Below are 23,667 nucleotides of genomic sequence, written 5' to 3' on the forward strand. Positions count from 1 at the left end.
AATGGTGAGAATGATCATAATACATGATTATTTTTTGAGCTTTTCAAGTCTCATTTTTACTTTAAGAGAATAATACTCCTGCTGTTCAGTAGAATGACAGGCTGGGAGAGGTTCCTTCGGTATCCACACAAAGGTGGTATTATCTCTACTTTGGCCTCAAGTGACCTGTATTTTGGTTTTATATCCTAGTTTCTTTGGACTCTGTACAAGCTGGGTAGATGGCTTGTTGTGACTGTTTTTCCCAATAGCCATATAGTCCTACTACAAATATGGACTACAAGAGGCTTCCTCTTGCAAGTAGAATATTCAATCTAGTTTACTTTAACATTTTTTGTAAAGCTAAAGAAGATTAAGTGGATTTATTACCCGATGGATTTCTTCTTAACTAGTGAAGTCAAAAAAGCTCATAACTTTCAAATTCAGTAATACTTTATTTTGCTGATGAAAAATGAATGTAGCAAATAAAATGTGATGAAGCTGGGGACGGGATGGACGGAGGGGGAAGGACAGGGAAGGAAAGAGATAGGCATGTTGAAGTGCTCCTAAGCAAAGAAGTGAATTCCCATAAGAGCCATTGGGTTAAAATCTGTTAAACCTGTCTGGTTACTGTAAAGGATTTCTAGTCTGTTAGTGTACTTTAAAAGTACAGATGTGTGTGGTGCGGCTAATGAAGAGTAATGTCCAAGCTTTGCTAGGACAGCCTTTAACATATAGACCCTTTTGGAGCAAAAATTAAAAAAGCACAGTGGAAAAAATGCTGCAGCATGCAACAGACACAGAAAGTGAAGAGGTGACCCAGTAGAAAAAGACCCATTAGTACAAGGACATGCTAGTTGGCATTGCTCTTTGTAAGTGGTGCCATTTCTTATGGAGAGCTTCAGTTATTCGCGTGTTCTCACTGTCTTTATATTATCTGGTATAAAACTGGGCCTTGTAGAGTGTTCAAGGGGAGGTATCATTTCTGATTTAACAAAAGCACACAGAAAGACCAAAACCCCCAGACACATCCTTGCATATGGAATCATGCATTCCAACATCAGTGCTGTCATTCTAGCTCCGTGCTGCTGCTTTAGTCTCCAATGTTTTATTCATTAACGAAAAAAAATAATCTGTCCACACGGGGGTCTGATAGAAACACACATTTTTTTTACTTTAATAGAAAATACCTTTCTCCCTTCAACCTATTGTGTTTAGATATTTTTTTAAAATGTATTGTACTTTACGGAGAATAAAAAAAGATGAAAGGCTCATCTTCGCTCTCCTTAGTCTCCCTCTTGACTTAGTAAAAGCAGTTAGTTTCAGGCAGACTGTTGACTGCAGACTGTTTTGTGAATCTGTGAAGACTGTCTTATTAATATCATGATCTGCTGTTCAGATACTTATGTAGGAAATACTTCCTTGGCACTTCACACATCCTGTTCTTCCAGTTCCGAGGACATGCAAGAACTGGCAGAGCTTATTACCTTGGGTTTAGCGCTGCTGTGGTTAGATTCCTTTCAGACCTGAGCCAGCTATATTTGATTCGGTTGGGGTCTCCGTGGGGCCATGTTGAGTTCCTTTCCATCTGTGGCATGACTTACCTGCAGCTTACATGGATAATAGTCAAAGTCGTGATGCAGTTTATAAACACACAGAAGATAATACGATAAGGGAAGACAGCCAACCAACATGAATTTGTCATGGAGAATACTATGTCAAGCTGATTAGTTTGCTTCCTTAACAAATGAATTGGTTTACTGCATAAAGGAGGGAATGGATAGAAGTGATACAACTTGAGGTGTGTAAGGTTTTGAAGGATGTTCTTTTCACTGTAATAAATGTAGCGATTCCTTTCCAGGAATCAACTGGAAAGTCATTTGAAGTAGGCTTCCTTACTAGCTTGCTGTGCCTGGATTTGACAATAATGGCACCCACGATTTAGGTGATGAAGTGGAGTCTACTTGCAAAATGTGGAGATGATGTCAGTTTGGGAGTAGATGATACGGGCACCGCAAAGGGTCTGTATTTGACTACATTGACTTTGTAATTGGGGTAAGCTGTTTGTGTGTGTTCGTTTGACTTCACTCACCCGAAGTTTATTTGTTGTACCACAGTAACTTAGTCAATGTATATAACCTGAGTATATCGAGCTTACTGAGTTGGATGGCCTCTTCCAGCGTTCTCTTTTGTTTGTGGTACTTTTCTATCCTTCAGTGAAACTACAGCACTGAAACCTAGTACAAGTGGTTGCTACCTCAGAAAATGACGTATCTGGATTTAAGGTCTTGGGACACCACTGAGTTACACGTGTAGAAGGTTAGCAGCACTTTTGGAAAGTCCCAGGATTTTTCTCTTATGCTGGAGGGAAGCAGAAGGTTAGGCACTGGAGCAGGCAGCTGCTCTTGTAGGCTTCTAGCAGTGCTACCTCCCTGCCTTTCCACTGACGGCATAGCAACAGATCCAGGTAGGCAGCTTGTCTGGACTCTGAAAGCAGGCTGCTCCTGCAGCCCCTCTTCTCTTTTTGCATTTCTGTGTGCACAGTCCAAAACATACGCTGCTGTCTGAGTGGCTGTTTGAGCTTCAGGAAGGATGGAGGGGTGGGGGGCAGGAAGAAGCAGTGCTTGAGGTGTTCATGGTGTGGGTTATTGTTTGGATTGCTGAAAACGTCCATGAGGGAAAAATAACTTCTGTGTCCTTTTTGCTAGGTTGCTGGAGGAGTTGTTAGTGCTTCAGCACCTCAAGCCTTTTTCCTTGCAGGACTTTGCCCTAATGTTTGTTTATTTGTAGTAAGTTCCTTTAGCCTGCCACAGAGAGAAAATGTATGAGTAGGGATGAGTGAGCCTATTTTTTTAAAAGCTTTTGTAGTTTAATATAGGAAATGTGGAAATAATTGTCATCTGGGATGGTGTTAGAGAAGTCTGACATACTGCTTTATTTTAAGCTCCCTATGGTAGAAAGGGATTATTTTTGTGCTGTGCTTTTGCATACACAATCTACTTCTTACAGTTGTCAGGTTATCGTGAAAGATTAATTTGCTGGCTCCCTTAGAGGTAAGCACCGATATTTCACACTGGGTCAGTAGTTTTTGCTAGCAATAGATTAACGTCTGAAACTTCTTTTGACATGTTCCCATCTATTCGTGATGCCATAGCCTCCTATGGATGTGAAACACAGCGAGGGAAAATCTCTATTGAGGTTAATTCTATGGAGATGCTGCTCTCTGGTTGTGTAATCCCTGCTGCTGTTTTCCTGACTTCACTTGGAGTATGGCACTAGCTCTTTGGTATCCTAGCAAAAGTTTTTCCAGCAAAACAACAAATTAAGTTGATAATAGATCCACCTTAGCAGCAGGGACCTGGTGCACCATTGATATAATTCATAGCAAGAATGCTGCGAATGTTCCGTCTTATGTCTCAAATAGAGGGTGTTGGAAGAGCTACTACTGGTAAGTGAGTCTGTAAAAGGTGAGCCTTAGGCAGTCCCTTGGAAAGACTCTGGGTCCCATGAATTGAAACAAACTGGAGGCACAGTAAACCTAGTTTTAGAGCTTTCTCTTGTTTGATTATAACTTCAAAAAGCTGCCTGGGAGAAACCTCAAAGGCATGTTCCTGTAGATGCAGGAATAACTGTACAAAATGCTGGAAGACAAAACTGATGTGCGGCAATTTTTTTTTAAGTGAGGAAATAACAATGGAGAAGTGGGCTGCCATCTGACTGGATTGCAGTGAGAGTTTGTTAGAAGCACCGATCGCTCTTCGGTGTTGCCAAAAGGTCACATTTAAAAAAAAAAAAAAAAGAAAAAGATAAAAGTCACCCCTGTAATACCTGCATGAGAGAAGCGCTACCAAGAGGCTACTAGCCTCTGCTTTGCTCCATGGTTTAGGATGACAAAACTTATCCCTGCGTTAGAGATGGGGATCTTACTACAACTTGTATTTAGTCCTCTAATATGGAAGCCTTGCACAAATACATCCTCTAATAGGGAATGTGTGGCTACTGTGAAATGCCCTGTACCTCACACCCAAGTGTGTCCTTTGCTAGTAAGTTGGCTTTGTTGCTTCTGTGCGATTTGTCGGAGTTGAACCGGTCACTCTTCTGAATCGTGCCATCTCTTGAGCATGGTAACCAGAGTGAAGTCGGCGCTGTGACTGTGGGGTCACTTTTCAGCATGCAGGATTGTTATCCGGATGGGTTGTGGGAATGTGTGGGCATGAACGTATGCATTTTATGTAATATGTAACAGGGCTTGAATAAATCCCTTCAGGTACATGAATATTGCTACCCCTCTGAGCTGTGTGTAAATTACTCAGCTTTTAGAGCATCCTTTCTTTGTTCAAATAGCAGCTGTTATCAAGTAAGTTGATGTAAAAAGCCCAACCACCTTCCTCTTTCTTCCACTCCCTGTTCCCAGATGGAGCAATCTGGAGTGCCTATTTGAAGGAACATCTGCAAATTCCGACAGAGAAGTAAAACCAAATTAAAGAAAGGAGTGTATGGTAAAAATGTAAAGGAATATATGAATGTATAAGAGAAAAAGCCTTTGCTGTGGTACTATTGTTGCAATTAAATCCTAGCATTGAGCATTTATTTACTTAATTTTTTTAATGTGTTTTTGGCAACATATTGCTGGGTTTCACTCTGTTTATTGCATCGTGTTTGTATGAAAAATAAGCAAAAGTAGTTATTCTATGCACTGCTTACTGTCAAATCTTAAAAGGGACACACAACTAGAGAAAAGGGATAGCATTAAAAAAGTTGTCTTCTCAAGTTCTGTCCCCAGGTTCTTTGCATCTAGAAATGGCCAAGCACTCTGCAGGATGTCCAAGTGAGTCTATATACTTTCACAGATGCACTGCAGAAGCCAGAACTTGTTATAAATAAGTAGTAAGTAATTTCTGTAGCTGTAAATAACATTGCAGTGCATATGGCATACAATTACTATCTTTTTTTTTTACTTGATGATGTTTTTTCCTTCAGCAAGGAAGGATATTTCCTTAATGTGTGTATTGTGTGTATCTGTAGATGAATCCAAGGGGAGAATGGGAATAAGCTCTGCTTCAGTAGTTGTGTATGTCCACTATGTGGATGTTCAGGCTCTTTTCTGGTATAAATTTAGTTAAAAAGCAATGACCACTGTAGTCATTCCAGCATTCTTCTGTGGCACTGGAAGAATTTTTTATTTCCAGAGAGCTGCAGCTTCAATCCTAATTTCCTCTTTGTACCTTTAGTTATTACCAGAGAAAGGGACTGGTATAGTGGCGAGACATAAAATGAGTAACCATAGTTATTGATAATGATTTCCTTTGGAAATCCTACCGCTTCTGCAAAGTTGTTGTCCTTATTAAAACAAAACACCTGGCAGTGCTGATCTGAACCAGCTGTTCTATATGGTATGGTGCTGTGCATGAAAACAGCATTGCAAGCTAGAATGGTAAACACTGTTAGAAAAGGAAAAAGAAAAAGCAGAAAATTTAAAGTTAAGAAAACCCACATTGCATCTTATCTAGATTCTGGTAAGAAAGGTCTCTTGTACCCCTTTTATTTTTCTGGAATAATTGGTTCTATTGTAACTGAAATTTAAACAAACTTACTTTCTCCTGCTTTTCTTGTATCACAGAAAATGTTGTCTTACAAGTTAATTTGTAATCTGTGATACATCATTTGTATTTGCAGTGACTATGTTGCAGACCAGATGTCTTTTTACTAGAGCATATAGTTTTTCGTCTCATTCTGCTGCTTGCGTGATTTTGATTTATTTTTGTAAAGCAGCTGTATCATTTACTGTGGCCTGGGCATTGTAAGGCAGGAGGAATCCTTTCTCTCCAGCTCCGCAGTTCCTCTCCTTCCCGTATCCCTGTGCTCACTGGGAGGGACCAGCTGTGCTCCACAATCAAACCAGCCTGGGCACTGGTACAGATGGCGGCGCAAAGCTCGGGAGGTCCGCCTGACTGCCAGGAGGATGTTTACTAATGATGGGCTGGCAGTGGCTTGTGGGCAGAGGAACTTGCCGTCTCCTATTAGTAATGTCTTACAAGGAGAGGATTTGAAAACTAAGATGCTTGCACTGAGCTTCAGGAATTTGAGGTAGGATCGAGACCTAAATGAATGCAAACTGCTCGTATTTCTTTGCATGATGCTCTTCCCTAGACTAACATTTAATTGCATGACTAGCTTCTGTGAAGTTGGACTTCTTGTTGTCAGACTCTTCTGGAGTTGTACTTGCTGTTACAAAGAGAAACTGAACCAAATGACAAGCTGAGATTTAGTCAAAATGTCATCTTTTGAATAGTGTAAGTAATGTAGCTGTGCATAATTTTCTGTGCTTTGGATATTGGCTCTACAGAAATAAGTGAAGAATAGTAGATTACATTAAGAAATAATAGGAAAATAATTCATTTTAGTTAGTAAAGTTATGTAGTTTTCAAACTATAGCCTGTTCTCAAGTACAGTAGTTCTGCTGTGAATCAGGCTTGTTATCGACTTATATTAGACAATGGTTTTGGAAATGTAACAAAGTTGGAGCAATACTATATTAAAATAGTAATTTGCCTGTCTCTGAGTGCTAAAGGCTTCATTTTTTTCTCTTTGAATAAGAGCAGCTCGCTTTTGGGGGGGATTTCTAGCAGTCCTATTTAATCTTGCAGAATACTGCATAAAACTCTGTCGAGAAAACCTCTATTCACTGTGAAATATAACTTTCATTTTGGCATTATGGCCAAGCAGGAGTATAATATGGGTCAAGGAGGGGGAAAAAAATACTTTTGAAAGTAGTTATGGTAGATAATACACACACCAACCCCATTAGTGGCAATAGAATGTAAGCTAAATAAGCATGGATTTTTGAAAGTGTTGCAGCTTTGTCCCTGTATGAGAGAGACCAACTTTAATGTCCAAGAACATCTACAGCCACTCCAAGAGGTGCAGAAAGCCTCATCTCTGAGGTACCTATAACAGCATAGATGGTCCTTCATCTCTTCACAAAACAAGACCAAGAAATACAGTCCATTCCTAAGGCTACCAAAAATCCACATTTAACTGCTGGGTTCTCCACGACTTCATCTGTGAATTTCAGTGCAAAGCCTTTAATCACCTCATCTGCGTATAAACACAGATCTGATCTCCAAAAAACAGTTCAGATTTACTAGCCACCAAGGAACACTGAAATTCCATACCTCGAACTGTTCACTCCATAACACCTCCTTAGCTTGGAAAAAAAAGGTAATATGCCAGGAGAAGGTTTTAAATCATTTGTGCAAGGTAAAATATATTGCCATTGCAGGGCCAAGGACCAAACAAAACTCTTCAAAATAAAAGAAACCTTTCTGCTTTAGGAGATGAGGAATGGTCGCTCCAGAAATATATATATATATATATTTATATATATATATAAAAAAAATCTTACTGTGTTTCATTAACCCTAATCATTGGTTATGGTAAAGATGAAAGTAGTGGCTCTATATAGGTGTTATGTTAGAGACACCTACATTAGCACATTCAGGTGGTTTGTTCGTAGACATTCAGGCTCCGAGAAACTATTTGCTCATGCTTGTGCAATCGTACCGCTAGGGAATGTTTCCACTCCTTTGACCTGGTCCAGTGTGGTGTCAAGCTGGCAATCTGACCTTGACTGCAACAGTCTGAACTAGTTCTGGGCATACAATTCCTTCCCTCCTTCAAGGAGTGCAAAAGACACTTTCTACCAGAGAAACATGGTAACTGAGGAAACAAAAATGCACGGAACACAAAAATCCTGACAGGCAGAAGGAAAGTGGAAGTTGGCTGGAGCACTGGCACAAAAGATGGCGACAAAATAGGAGAAATTTCTCCACTGACATGGATTGTTGGAACACTCATTTATAGGAAAATTGTTAATGAGTTAACAAGTTCCAGACAGAGAGAATAAAAGTTCTGGTTTTCAATGTTCTCAGCGCGCACATTATAAACACAGCAGGTTGCTTTTGGAAAGTAGAATTTACCAGATCAGTGTTAATCTGGAAGTTTGTAACTGGACACTCTTGCAGGTGTGGATGATCCCCATCCACGCCTGCTGGCTGGCAAGAGAACAGAAAAACAAACTCAAATTATCCTGCAAACCTCAGCACTGTTACTAACACCTACAGCTGAAAACCAGATTGGAGGAAAGCAAGTACTGAAACATCGTGCTGGTTTTGAACCTACGCTAGAAGAATTGAAAGAGCTGAAACATTTGCACCTCAGCAAAATCATCTGAAATGGAGGAATCGATGGATTACTCAGAATCAGAACATTACAGCAAAAGCTTATTAACAACGTACCTGGGCAGCATCAGGAAGTTTGCTGAATACTATAAAAATAGGTAAGAACTGGTTAAAGAAAACCAAAGCAAAGCAGAACAGGCTGTTCACTTCCTCAATATTTTTGGAGAGCAAATTCTAATTAACGCGTTCTTCTGATGTTCCATGGTAAAATATCTTGAGCATCTCTGAATGCCGTTTTTCTTGGGGGCTTTTGTTTCCAAAAGGCCTGAATAAACTGATTTGCATTAATTGGACAAACAGAATGCCAGTTACAGCCCGTTGAGAATAGAGCAGAACTGAAATTTTACTTTGCCAACCTGAACTGCATGGCAATGACTAAACCATGCCATTCAGGAGAGGAAACGCTGCTAAGAAGCCCCTGAAAAAAAAAAAAAAGGCAAAATAATCTGGCATCTAAAGAGATAAACGTGTGCTTGGCTGGCATGCAGACATCATCAAAGGCATAGGGGAAAAAAACCCTGTTCCAGAGGGTGGCTCCTGCATTAGCAGTCAACAAGCAAAGTAAAAAAGTCTTCCTATAAAAGTTATTCTGCAAACAATGAGCTGTTATTAAGAATGGGGAAGAATGACTTTGGTCTGTTAGCTTTTCCAGCTGTGTGTGGGGGGAATGGGGAAGGAAACCTATGACCTTGGAGCAGGCTCTTGCATCTAAGCAGTAAGGCCATGCTTTAAACGTCGTTGTCCCAAATACCACGTTCAGTAATGACAGCAGTGAGTCTAAGCACATGTATTTAGGTAAAAAAGCCACCAGAGTTTTTTTTTTTTTTTTTAAAAGGAGCATGGTATCACGTAAATCCGCGTTTGTTGTGGTGGTGGTGATAGTGTTTTTTCTTCCCAACAGAAGTCCGAAGCATAAACTTCCTCCATCCGTTTAAAACAGCCATTTATATACCCAAAAGAAGAACAATTTTTCTGCCTTCGGGAAATTTACATATGAAAGAGCAGTAAGTAGAAGCCCGTTACCTGTAAAATTTGTCTCCATAGAGCTGCCCTTGTTCCTAACAACCTGGATAAAAGAAACAACAAAAGCAGATGCTTGGCTGATGTAATAAAATTCCTCTCTCTGCTACCATCTAGTCAGAAAGAGTGCAACAGAAACAGCAGTTTCCCTGGGCACAAATGCTTGTTTATTTCTGAAGCAATAGGAAGGACATAAGGCTGAATGATCACAACCTCTTTGAAGTTACATGTTGGTAGTATTCCTAAGTGGGAAACAAAACGGCCCAAGACCTTGTAATTAGCTATTCAGACCAGAGACGTATGGAAAAGCAGGAGGAATACTTGCATGCACATCACTACTGTCTTTTAGATCATAACGGATCTCTTCCAACATTATTCCACGTTGGTTGGACGTTGATGCAATATTTATTGCATGCTGTTTGGCTTCTGAAATGTGAAAATTACTCATGAAGTTTCCCTGAGTTTTTTCAAAAGCCACTTTTAAAGAAGCGGTGCATGTATCTGTTCAAGTGTTCTCAAACGCAGAATTACCTTTTGGTTCTTGGAGTAGCGTGTGGTAGTTCAAGACAAAACGAGAATTAGTCTTTCATTTTAGTTGAAAAAGATGTACAGTAAAAAATGCAAAGGCAGAAAACTTAAATGAATACGTGTGGTCAGTCTAAACAGTTTCTATCTGAGCTTTCTGGCAGTTGTCTTTGTGGGCATTGACAATTTTTTAGCTCGATTATCAGTTTATTACTGAACTGAAAAATCTGAATCCTTAGGTCTCGCTAAAGGCTTGCTTAAAGAAAAACATTACTGAGAATTGTGTTCATACTGGTAACGGATCCTAATGCGTGCTAAATAAAGATGTAGGAAGCAATTTCATCCGCATCGAGCCAAAAAATCACGTTCTCGATGCTATGAGGATGGTTTTGCTCCTGCTAGGAAAAAACGGCACGTGTTTGCTTCCTCATGCGCTCTCTCTTCTTTGCCGTCTGTAACACTGACTTGTAGCTCCTTCCTGTTCGATAAAGCTAAGAGTTTTGAGCACCGTCCCTAAATATCTGTGGACAGTGATTTTAATCACATCCTTTACCTCCACGTGTGCATCGGTAGTCCTTCATGCTAGGTAACCCTTGTTCTGTGCTGTTGCACTAAAAATTAAAATTGAAGTAGGCTCTTCAGTTGAAAGGGCATAGTGGATGGTGGGTCTGCACTTGAGATCTTAACGTTATCTGTGCTTTTCATCTGCGGAAATAGAAGCAAAGAAAATTGATGCAACTCAAACCGCGGTTTGGAGAAGCACTACATGTTGTTTTCAGCTGTGGTAGGATTTAGTATTTGTTTTACGGGCTTTATGTTTTGGAGGTGGTGGAAGAAATGTTTGCAGCTTGAAAATATTAAAGTACTGGAAGTAATTTTGGGAAGTAAGATTTTGTGGTTATTAATTAAAGGATTAGAAAATGCAATGATAGGGTTATCTTCTAGACATAAGCTATGTACTTGTGAGTCAGAAAAAAATAGGCTGTATCCAGAAGTACAAAACAGTACTTTATTTGCTTATTTGAAAAAAATGAAGTGCAAACATTTGATATAACTGAAGTTCATTTTAATTTAATTTAATAACAAATACAATACACACACGATTATTCTTCAGCTAGACAGCTTTCCTTGGTCCCTGCAGCATAGGTCAAAGTATCACTGTTATTTAATTGTAACCCTTCTTTTTTACTGAATATAACACATTAACCTTCAAGAGGGTACAAACCACAGGAAATCTACTCTATCAGCACTTGCTATTATGTGTCATTACCATGAATAATTTGTGGGAAATGGACCTAGAAAGAAGATGGATAGTCAGTATTTTATAACTGTATCTGTCTCATTAACCACTTAAGTTCTTCGTATCTGTTGAAGTATTAAGAAAGTTTTGTTTGCAGTGATGTCAAGGTATTAAGGTCAGACTGAGCATAAGAATAGCATTTCTGGTGTTACAAGTAACAAAGCAATTCTATCCTTAAATACTCATCTAATTTGAGTTCAGAGAACAGGAAAAATATGTCCTGAATTAGGATAGCAATACTTTTTTTTTTTTTTTTGGAGATGTTAAAGCAAAAAATAACTGCGTTGAGTTCTCCAGTTTGGACACTACCTGTGAACTGAGACACCTCTGTAAGCATCTCTCCAACCTGTAGAATCAAAACAGTAATTTCATTAGGTTGGCCTCTGGACTTATATTCATCTGAAAAAGGGAAGGTTAAGCTTACAGGTGATAATATAAGGTTCCTAGGGATAAGTTTTAAAACATTTCGGTACAAAGGGAAAAATAACCCACAAAACCCACAAGCCTGAAATAATAGTGCGACCTTGCAAATCCTTGTCTGCGCATCTTCCTTAATTAATGACACTTTGCAGTACAAAAGTTGGAGTGGGGGGTTGATAGAGCTTTCCTGTCGGGAGGATTTCTCAATGAAATAGTTCCTGTTTTAACCAGATGACTAGCTGTTTAACAAGAGGGAAATTCAGTACAGGAATAGGTGCTTTTATCCCTGAGTCAGCACGCTGGCTTTGCTCCGGCTTTGCCCGCAGGGAGCAGGCAATATTCCCCAAACGAGCGTGTGCTTCCGATGGCTTCCTTTTCAGCAACACAGCTTCCTTGTGCGTGATTTTCTTTGTGTGTAAGTAGTTGCTTTTTGTTTGGTGGTGGGGTGGGGAAATGGGAGGAAGTAGTCGTGTTCCTCACTTCACCACCTGCTGATGTTTTTGCCTACAAAGAGAATTTATTCCTGTTCAGTTCTAAGGACAAATGGATGTGTATCTAGGCTGTAACAGCTCTTTATTGTTTCTTTTGAAGGCCAAAAAAAGGTCCTTTTTAATAGTGCATATGATCATCTTCAGAATGTTAGTATTAACTACACGGGTAGAGAATCTTAAAACTGGGAAAGAAATAACAGCTGTAATGTGGAGGGAAATAACAGGTGTAGATTTTACTGATCGTAATGGACTTCCGCGATTCATTGTAGCAATGAGACTTATCTTAAGTTTCATTTTCCTGAGATAATTGGGGTGGAGGTGTGTGCTGATGTCCCATTATAATCTGCAAAGAAAGAAATTGATTCCTGTTTCACTGCTAAACTGCTGATGTAATACCAATAGAGTGCCTGGAGAAACGCTTGTGACTGTAATTACGAAGCAGATAATTACCTAGCTGCTTATTTAAATAACACCCTTTTGGAACTAGATGCACAGCTTGGACCTATAATAGCTATTGTGAAAATAAGTGTGTCTCATGCAGCTTCTGTCTGCTTTTTTTTCTTCACAAATGTTTTGATATCTCTAGTAGTATTACCCGTACATTATCATACCCTAACTTGTGTTAATGATTATATGTGTGTGTTACCTTTTTTCTCGCAGTATCTGTCTTTGAGCTTTGTAAGTTGTTGGTATTTTATGTAATGCAATTTATGATCGTTTGTCCAACAGCTTCCACTAGCAGTAGAAAACGCTTTAAAATATCATTTTCTTGCACTAACTCCAGCAAAACTTCTTGAGAATCCCATGAGTTCATCTTGTAGGATCCCCATATAAATTCAACAGAAAAGTGAAGAACTTGGGTTTATATCAGAGCTGCTCAAACGGGACGGCTCTGCTTCTGCTTGCATGAAAATGTGCAGCCATCTGACAGCCAGTGCAAGAAAACAAAGGGGTTGTTTAAGTAAGGCTGCTCATGCTGGGCCTTCACCGCTTGCTTCATTTCTCTTCACATGGAGGCTGTTCCACCACTAGGAGAAAACAGCAATGTGTTTTACAGGAGCAGCAGTTTTATTGTTCCTGTCTTTGTGTATGTTTGAAATCTGCTCATCACATGTCTTATTTTAGTTTTGGTCCATACAGAGCATGATGGTATGCAACTGCCATTAATTCACCTTTTTAGCCCAAGTGTCAGAAGATGAGTGTAGTGGGTTGAACTGCTTCAATCCAATCCTCCTGGTGAACCATGTGCCTGTCATTGTGCAGCTTGGGGAGGGACCTTCTGCTTGCTTAGCTTGCTCTTTCAAAATAAACTTTAACTTCTTACTCACTTTAGAAATGCCGAAGACTCAACAGCTGGACTGTCCGATCAGAGGTTCTCTATGAGGAGTGTGCCTGCTTGGACCTGCTGGGGGAAGTAACTCAGCAAGGCCGCGTAGTAAAGATGGTGTGGCTGTGCGTGCCAGAAGAGGGGACATCAGGCAGGGAAGAGCCTCCCTCTCCTGAGAACCAGCTTCTGTCCTTGCCTCTTCCACAAAGCTCCTCATGGGGTTTTGGAGTTGCTCTCTAATTGCATCCTTGGTGCACTGGGTACAGCAGTAAGCTTCGAGATCACAAGTGGACAGGGAGGAGGACGTCAACTGGTCTCTAAGGGATAACAGTGCAAGCAAGCAGAGAGATTCAAGCATTAGAAGATGCCATGTAGGATTAGCTACTCTCCAAAGTTTCTTAAACTAGATATCCAGATTAGATACCACCAATTTTAGTGTAAGGAGTGTGTCTGTTCCTTGTGTGTACATTGAGGCTGTTCACGTGCCTGTGCTGTGGGGCGGGTTTATGAAAATAAGTTGATTTAATAGCTGTGAGGCATTCTGGTCTGGCAGTGAGGAGCAGGACAGAAGAAACCACGAGGAAATGCATTGCTGTAGAATAGGAAGGTCCTTTCTTTTAGATTTTTTTGTTTGTTTGTAGGAAAAGGTTTAGGTGTGCTACTTTCTCTTGTGCAGGCCTAAGCCTAAACAAAGAAAACCTCAATCAAAATATTTACACAGGACATAGTGGCAACTGTCCTTTCACTCAGCAAACGTGTAAAGTTCTGGTGTGGTGTTTCTAATGTATCACTCCTCTGAGGTTATTTTTTATTTTTTTTAATTTTTATTTTAGATGAGCATAAACATCTCAATGTTTTCTTAGGATAAATAAGTTCTGGTACTAAGATTGACAACGAGGAAGCTTGTAGCCTGCTGTAAACTGTGAATAATTATTCTCGCATGTCTAAGATTTGGACCTAATGCTGGGGCTCCCAGAGCCCACAGCTATCTTCCTTGTATTTTCATAGATAATCTGTGCTATGGTAATAAGAAATGTCATCTACCTTGACTTCAGCAAGGCTTTTGACACTGTCTCCCATAACATCCTCATTGGAAAACTAAGGAAGTGTGGGCTGGATGAGGGGACAGTGAGGTGGATTGAGAACAGGCTATGTGACAGGACCCAAAGGGTAATGGTTAATGGAACAGGTTCAAGCTGGAGGCCTGTAACCAGTGGTGTCCCCCAGGGGTCAATACTTGGTCCAGTCCTGTTCAACATATTCATCAGTGACCTGGACGAGGGGACAGAGTGTATCCTCAGCAAGTTTGCTGATGATACCAAGTTGGGTGGGGTGGCTGACACCCCGGAGGGCTGTGCTGCCATCCAGAGAGACCTGGACAGGCTGGAGAGCTGGGCAAGGAAGAACCTCATGAGGTTCAACAGGGAAAAGTGTAAGGTGCTACACCTGGGCAAGAAGAATGTCAGGCACCAATACAGGTTAGGCGCGGACCTGCTGGAGCCAAGCTCTGAAGAGAAAGATCTGGGAGTCCTGGTAGACAGCAAAATGACAATGAGCAAGCAATGTGCTCTTGTGGCCAGGAAGGCCAACGGAATCCTGGGCTGCATAGGGAAGAGTGTGGCTAGTAGGTCGAGGGAAGTCATTCTCCCCCTCTGCTCTGCACTGGTGAGGCCACAACTGGAGTATTGCATCCAGTTCTGGGCTCCCCAATTCAAGAGGGATAGGGAACTACTGGAAAGAGTCCAGCGAAGGGCAACAAAGATGATTAAGGGATTGGAGCATCTCCCTTATGAAGAAAGGCTGAGAGAGCTGGGACTCTTTAGTCTGGAGAAGAGAAGGCTGAGGGGAGACCTATGCCTATAAGTATCTCAAGGGTGGGTTGAAGGAGGATGGAGCCGGACTCTTTTCAGTGGTTCCCAGTGACAGGACGAGGGGCAACGGGCACAAGTTGGAACATAGGAGGTTCCACTCGAATATGAGGAAGAATTTCTTCACGGTGAGGGTGCCAGAGCCCTGGAACAGGCTGCCCAGGGAGGTTGTGGAGTCCCCTTCTTTGGAGATTTTCAAGACCCGCCTGGATGCAGTCCTGAGTAGCATTCTCTAAGCAATCCTGCTTCAGCAGGAGAGTTGGACTAGATGATCTATATGGTCCCTTCCAACTCTAAAAAAAAAAAATTCAGTGAAATTCAGTGAAAAAATATCACTGTGTTTGGACTGGCAAAAGTAAATCACAGAAATTCTTTCAAATTTCATGTACAATATATTTTGGATGATGTTGCATGGAGTCCGTGCTAGCTTTTTTCTAGTAGAAGAGAAACATAGTAGGACTCAACTCTGGCATAATTCTACAAGTAGTGTCTGCTCTGCTTGAAATTAGTACACTGTGCACATTCGAGTTGATCTGCAATGGAATTGAGGGTAGACTTTACAAGAGTCCAAAGACTGAGAATGAGCAGAAAATACTGCCAGAAAAAGCTGATCCACAGGGCAGATACCATCGTCAAAGGAAAGCAGTGTATATTGCAAAGGTCTCCGTGTGTAAATGTCAGTGTTACTGCCCCCATCTTCACTTCGTACAGTGCAACATGGACTCTGTATCTGCGAAAACCATCAAGGAAGTGAATGCCTCACAGTGAGGGACATTCCCAAAGAGTCTTCCAGGAGGATTTTCTTGAGTATTGCAGGGGCATCTTTGGGACAGAAATCTGAAGTTCTGTAGCACTGTGGTGTTTCGGTGTGGCTGGTTTTTGCCTTTTGTGTTGGGTTGGGTTTTTTTTGTGGGGATTGGAGTTCCAACTGAATTAAGTACATGCATGGACTGTATCAATTTTGTAGCGTCTTTTGTGTTACTTGTAGGAAAAAACCCAAAATGAAATTAATAATTTGTATATTATTTACACTATGTTACATCTGTTCTCCCCTCCTCTCTGCCCCATCCCTTACGTTGAGGCTGAATACGTGATAGTACCCGGGGACTAGGCAGGAGGGACCATGACTGTGTTGAGAAAGTGAGGATGACTTTAATTGTTCTCTGCATTTGTGATCCCTCTGGGGTAAAACTGTCCCAGTGGAGGTAAATGGATCACATCTTGGAGAAGCCATCCCAGTAGGTTCCTGCTACACTGAGAAAAGAGCGCGTAGCATTTATTTGGACTTCTCCGACGATAAGAACGTTATAAGTTGTAGAACTACAACTGTGTGGCTGAACCAGTGCAAATTCTTGTTCTAGGTGCGTGCTTAGGCTGAACGAAGAAATGGGATTTAAAAGAAAAATTGTCTGCGTTAGCAAAAGTCTTACAGCAGTGGTGGATTCCATGGCAACACGTGTTTTGGATGTTGGATTTAGAGTTCTCAGCATTTTGTGAATCATAAAGAGAAATTTAAAATATTATCTTTAAAAGATTTTATGAAAAAGAAAATATGGCCTTTGCTGCTTAGGCAGCGAAGTTTGGGCTCATTGAGCACAGATGTGGTATTCTGCTCTGCGGTTTGGTTAGTTTACATGTTATTACAGTGAGAGAAGAGTTTCCAAACTGAAGAGTTCGGGAAAAGGTGTGGGTTTCTGGAGTAAATACCACCAGAAAGTGTGCTGTTCCATTTTTAACGGTGTGAATCATGCAAATTTGAAGTTTGTTACCTGTGTTATTTCTTAGGGATAACACAGTAATCTCCTTTTTCTTCAAATGTGAAATGGCAAACTTCCAGCATGGGCTGACAGTTACTGGCTTGTACATTAGCTTAGCTTTTTTGATTACTTCTTGTTTCATAAATTAATTTTTTTGTATTGTACCAAAACATTTGTTAGCCTTGGTTCCTAATTTTTTTTGCATGTTAAAATACTGTTTTATGAACATGTTCCAGAAAGGTGTTTTGTTCTTGGGTTAGAGAGAGAACATGTTTCTTCTGTTAATGCTTTTTACTAGTGGTTAATTATCTTCAGTTTTAGAAATGTAGCCCTTGTTTGTAGCTGGTGTTATTTTCCTGGCATTAGCACCCAACTAGTGTCTTTCCTCACAACTTAATCTCTGGGTTTGAGTTCTTCAGTTATGGGTATTTTCCCTCCATTACTCTAATCACAGCACATTTGGAAACATCACTTCTCTTTTTAATAATTGACCTTTCACGGTAACCTCTCTTTTTGATAATTTAAATAATTAAGTTCTTTAAATCTCTTGCTGTGAGGCATTTTCTACCCTTGAACAATTTTTAGAGCTCTTACTGACCTTCGCCGTTAAGCAGCAAGGGGTAGGCATTACAACTCTGCAGAGTAATTGTTGGTCTCCTTAACGTAGTATGTGGAGCTTAAACTGTTTCCCTGTTTTCCCCTTACTCCTTTCCTTACTTGAATGTAGTTGGGAGAATAGTCCCTTTTGCCGCAGTGTCCAATTGGTTATGTCTTTTGAGGGATTTATCTGCCCTGACCCTCTCAACCCTTGTGCAAGGTCGTGCTTGATGGACTTCAGTCTCACATTCAGAAGACTTGGTCCATGTTGTTTTGAAGACTAATACAGGGCTAAACGCAGATGCTGTGTCATATCCACTAGATGTTTTAAAACATGTGGGCACCAATGATACGGTAGAAGCAGAACCTGGGCACGATCAAGCGGGAGTTCAGAGCCCTGAGGGTATGAGTGAAGAGGACAGGAGCCCAAGTGATCTTCTACTTCATCTTCCCAATCAGAGATAGTAGTGCAGGCAGAGGTCAACACAACATGCAGTTCAACACCTGGCTTCGTGGCTGGTGTCATCACCAGAGCTTTAGCTTCTGTGATCATGGGACGTTCTTTGATGAATACAGGTTACTGGGGAGAGATGGGATCCAACTACCTGGAAGAGGAAAGAAAATTTTTGGGGGCAGATTGGCTGACTTAGCGAATCACACTTTAAACTAATGAGCTTGGGCAATGGGTTTCAAAGCTGGGACAAAGCCTGCTCACAAACAGCAGGGTGTATGAGTGCACCTCCCAGAGTAGTGATGAACGTGCCTCAACCCTACAAAAAGGTTCCACCAAAAATGTGAGAGAATTGACAGTCAAACTGAAATGCTTCTATACCAATGCACGCAGCATAGGTAGCAACCAGGAGGAGGTGGAAAGCTGTCATCTCCCCACTGTCACTGAAACTTGGTGGGATGAATCACATGATAGGAGCACTGCAATAGATGGCTAGAAACTGTTTAGCGGGACAGGCAAGGAAGGAAAGGTGGGGGTGTTGCCCTCTACATTAAAAAATGGATTCATTGCAGAGTTCTTTTTTTGAAAGACAGCAATGCATGGCTTGAGAGCTTATGGGTGAAAATCAGAGACAAAGCAACCAAAGGAAACCTCATGGCTGGTGTTTACTACAGACCACATATCAAGGGGAGGATGTTGATGAAGCGTTCTGACTTCAACTACAGGAAGCATTACGCTTGCAGGCCCTGATTCCGCTAGGGGACTTCAGCCACCCTGACATCCGCTGGAAAAGATGATCTTTAAAGGTCCCTTCCAACCCAAACCGTTCTGTGATTCCAAACCCAAGTTTCTTGTGCTTCAGGAGGGAGAGGACTGAGGTGTTCTTCTGCAAACCCGACAGCTGGGGTGTGAGACGAGCGATAGCTCCGTTGCATAGCCTTGTCTATTTGCCATAGGAAGGTCAGTAAAAAATTTAAGCATGCCTCTGTGTGATAAAGTCAATGTCTGAGAGAGGTTGAAGGTCTTGTTTGATGAGATTTTAAAGTACATAACTGGTACTGATTTTATTCTAGAATTACTTGGAGAATACTTTGTGATATGTAGATAACACTGCTGTGAACGCTGTGGAATGTGCACCAAGGAATCATAAAAACCATCTAATAGTACCAAAGTGTTTAGTGGTGTTCAAAGCCTAGTCAGTTGTGCTTTGTGCTGAAGTGTTTCCCCATTTCAAGTTGTTGGCTTTAAATTCTCCAGACACATACTAATCAATGCCTAGCATATAAAATTAGCTAATGCTCTTATCTGCAGTGTGGTACTTGCTGTGAGAGAGAGTGCTATATATTTAAAGGCTTTGATGGAATAATGCCTCAATCTGTTATACTCAGTGAGTTCCTTTTCCTTTCTGAACACAGGATACAAGGGAACTTCCAGAAGTCAGTCAAGATGAATATGGTGAAGAGGATCATGGGCCGGCCACGGCAAGAGGAGTGTAGCCCCCAGGATAATGCTCTGGGCTTGATGCATCTGCGTCGCCTCTTCACAGAGCTCTGTCATCCTCCACGGCACATGACCCAGAAAGAACAAGAAGAAAAACTTTACATGATGTTGCCGGTGTTTAACAGGGTAAGCTAGAGAATCTGAAAGAGGGGTTTTCTTTATTTGAATTGACTGCTCGTATTTTGTATTCCTAAGACCTTTGGTTCTAGCACAACAGAAGCTTTTCTTCCATTGGCAGCCTTTCAGTTTTCGCTTTCTCCTCACATACTGTTGTGTTAGTGGATAAACTTGCCTTTGGAAATTTCCTTCTATTATTGCTTTTTCTGAAGTGCAATCCACATTTGCATGTCGACTGTCACAGAGCCTTTCTGCAGAGCTTGCTATTACAGTCATCTGATTTCCAACCTCAGTTTACTTGTATGAAGTTTATATCCACTTGTTTGTGTAACAGCACTGTCCTTGAGTCTAAATAACTCTTCTCCCTCCTTCACATTTATTGTACTGATGCATATTTAGAGATAACAATCATAATATCTCTTGTCAGACCTGGTTTTGCTAGGCTACGAGCTGAACAATTTTAATCTCCTCTTGTGATTAATTCTCTATATTCTCATTGCCCTTGTAGCCCTTTTCCTATGTATTGAATCTGAATCCTCTTCTTGGACAAGGCGGATTTTGGATAAGCAATCTGTGGGGAAGATATAATAGCCACTTGGACAGTGCCTTTCATATTTCAGTACACCTTTGTGCTCAGGCACTGAGATTTTGTTTGGAGTCAAGACTGTGACAACTGTCATTGGAATTAATAGGAGGTAAATCCTCCTGATGTCTTATGTCACTCAGGTACTCTGTCACTTCATCGTGAATAATAACTTCGATAGTAGTTTTAGGGTCTTGAAAGAGCAGTAGGTACAGATCTAGCTTTCCTTTTTTCCTGCTGTGACCTGAACCCTTGCTCCTGAAGCTTTTCCTGGGTGATGGATTTGTGCTTGTATATGCTATCGTGGAGAACTGGAATCATCCAAAAACTAAAATACAAAAACTAGATAGGAAGATTAACTCAGCTTTCTCTTTTTTAGATTGTTGTTTTGTTGAAAGTATGGCTTATCATGGTGTTAGGCATTGAACTGCTCACATGCTGTGTAGAAAAACTAATCGTAGTCACAGCATAGCAGTAATAGGATTTTCAGTCTACTAGGTAGCGCTTTGGTGGATAGATCCCCTAAATGTCATTCTGTTGCCCTAGGACTTATTCCTAGTTCTACTGGTAACCTGTTGTGTGAGTTTGGAAGAAGTAAGCTCAGTTTATCTACTTCCTTTTTAATTTATCTGCTTGGATTGCATGCCCTTTAGTTACGGATTTTCTTAATTTGTTTTTACAAATTAGCACAATGGAATCTTAATCTTGGTTTGAGCCTGTGAAGGTTATTTTGGTGCAGTTACGCTTAGAAATCTCCCTCTGGTGGTTACAGGTGGCCGATGCTTCTGAAAAACGGAATATACCCACTATAGTTGTTCAGCACTACTTTGTAATCTGTGTTTGGAGGAGGATTTTTTTTTCCTGGCCTCATGGTAGTTACTTGCAGTAGTGTTGTATCTATAGAAATCACAATTGGTGATATAACTGGGATTAAGAAAAACTAGTGCAGCAATGCATGTCCTATTTCTGTACAGCAGTCTTTGACTTTGATTAGACTTCAGAGATGAAAAAGAACAGTTTAGTTTTAATTTCTCTGTTCTTTTTCCCTTTTCTCTTTCCCCCCTTTCTTTCTTATTGCACATTTTTTTTTCTCTACACCGCTTGCTGGCTTTGTCCTAATTCTCAGTCCCCCCGCTTGACTCCACTGAAACCTGGTTCACCATCTGTTCTCTTTCACTGTCCTTCATTTAGCTCGTGTGTGGAAGCATTCTCAAAAACGAATCAGTAGCTCCAAGTTTTCTTCTTACTCTGCCAAAATCAGCTCTTGCCTAACTAGTCGTAGGTACCATTTAGATTTCTTGAAAAGTTGAATGGTTTCTGTGATCTCCATCTGTATGAATATATCTTGGCTACTCTTTTCTCCTAGATCCCAGGTTTTCTCTTGTCTATCATAGGTTTTTCCTTCCCCAGGTCTCTTTTCTGTTCTTTACAGAATCCATCTAATTTTGTGGATGGGCTCTTTTCCCATCTCTGAATACTAGAGACTTATTTACTGAGGTGAACTTGATGCTGAAGACACACAATCTTTCATGCTTGCCAGATGTTTTGCTTTTGAATCTTACCTACAGTTGTCTTCCTCTTCTCTCTTGTTTTCTTGTTTGGTTTTAACATCACTGTCCTCAAACTCTCTCTGTTTTTAGTCTGTGGCCTTCTTGGAGTTGTCCTTCTTGAAGTTGTCCTTCTTGCCACAAATGAAGGCTGTTGCCAGATGGTGTCACTTCAGCTTCTAACCTCTGTAAAATCTGAATCGTAACCTGGCACGTTGAGGGAAGCATGCATTGTTTGTGCTCTTCCACTTCCTTTCTCACGGTCCTTCATAGCTATTATCAGTCATCATCAAACTGCTAGTGTAGCACAAACAAAACTGATTTCTCTTGGTCGGTCAGGTATCGTCTGGCCCTATTACAGGGGGACTTTTTTTCCTTGCATTTCATGTAAATGTGTTCTTGTCTTCCTGCATTCAAGAGGCTTAGGAGTTGTGATGCCATCTATTTATTTCTAGTTCCACAGTTTACCTTTTCAGATTCCTGGTTAATGATGCCACTTTCTTGTGAGGCTTACATACAGAGTCTGCTGTGGCTTCCTTGGCTTGTCTAGTTTTTTGTCTTCTGGAGTGTCAACTGTCTGCGGTACAGCTTTTTTTTTTTTTTTTTTTTTTGGAACAATCCTGCTAGCTTAGTAACTCTGCAAGTCAGAGTAAGACGGACTCTGAAATGGATTGGAATAAAAAATAAAACAGGAGAAATACTTTGTTTTCCGAAGGGTCTTATATGAGATTTTCAGTGGGGGAGATGATAAATCTTGGTTCATTCTAAATTCTGAGATGACTTTCTGAGGCCTTCTTTTGTTGACAGGAAACACTAAAACATTGCTAGAAGTTCCCTTTTAAAAACGTTCTTGTTTCTCAAAATGTAATTCTTAGCTGCAAATGTTTTAAGCTATCGGTCAGTAACCTGGTTCAAATTCAGACCCTGAATCCCTCAGTGACTTTGCATAGTTATATGTAGTCTGTTGAACAGGTTTAAGTGGGACCGAGTGCTTTTCGTGCTACTGCCTTAAGTGAAGTCCATGATGGTGTACCATAGAAGAGTTATCTATTACAAGATTGGGATGTCTGTTTTAGGAGGAGAAAACCCCAAATAAATTGTGGAGCTCAGACTGAGACTTCCATACCACACCTTGATGGCAGCTTCAGTGTGTCTCTTGTAGAAAGTAGTGAGCTGTTGGAAATGGGAGCTACGTGTGTTTGGCTGGAAGCAGGCAGTGTGTGTGTGTGTGTGTGTGTGTGTGTGTGTGTGTGAAATCCAGGAAATAATTTTTACTGAATGCAGAGATCTAGAGTGAGAAAGGAAGGTAAGTCTGCTTTCCATAGGCATCCAAGTGGCCAGCAACAGACAACCAGTCAAATAACCAGTGTATCCAGGGGCTCTTTTGAGCCTTTCTTGCTTAACCGTGTATGAGGATGTTTTGGGGTTTTTTTTGTTTTATTTTTCCTCTCTCCAGACATACCTGAAGTTTTGTGTGAAATGCAGTTCCATTTTTTTTTTTTTCCTGATATTTTGAGGATTATTAATCAGTAAATCCAGAGGAGCTAAAGCATTCTTAACTTTGGTTTGTAGATACAGCATGTCTCAAACATGCTGTAGGTTTCAACCATCTTGCTAGTTCTGGTAACGAATGGGTTTACAGACTATTTCTGTTTCCTCATTGTTCAGGGAGGCTTATGAAATGATGAGTCACATATCAATGAAAAGCTAAATTGGTGCATAATTAACAAAAGCTTGGCCCTCTGGAAGAATACTCAAAAGGGTCCTTGTAGAGCTCAGTGTGTTCACAGCGGCGCGGCTCTACCGGCACAATAGTAATGCTTTTGCAGTATATGGAAAAAAGTGCATGGAATGATGAAGAGGCTGGTTTTGAATAAGTGCTCCATTGTTTACATTTTCTTGAAAGAGCCTTGCTTTTCCTTATTAAAAAGGTGATTTGCTAGTAAAA

General features: G+C 40.7%; 1 protein-coding gene across 1 annotated transcript in view; it reads left to right on the forward strand.

Moving 5' to 3' along the window:
• The first annotated feature begins 19,418 nt into the window (after positions 1-19,418).
• The window catches only part of WDFY3 (WD repeat and FYVE domain containing 3), a 129,759-nt gene continuing 125,510 nt past the window's right edge, over positions 19,419-23,667 (forward strand). Inside the window, exon 1 of the mRNA XM_074154371.1 lies at positions 19,419-19,598. Coding sequence (XP_074010472.1) covers positions 19,419-19,598 — 180 coding nt within the window. The remainder of the gene's footprint in view (positions 19,599-23,667) is intronic.

The sequence above is a fragment of the Numenius arquata genome, chromosome 10 (genome assembly GCF_964106895.1).
Source record: "Numenius arquata chromosome 10, bNumArq3.hap1.1, whole genome shotgun sequence".
Classification (NCBI taxonomy): Eukaryota; Metazoa; Chordata; class Aves; order Charadriiformes; family Scolopacidae; genus Numenius; species Numenius arquata.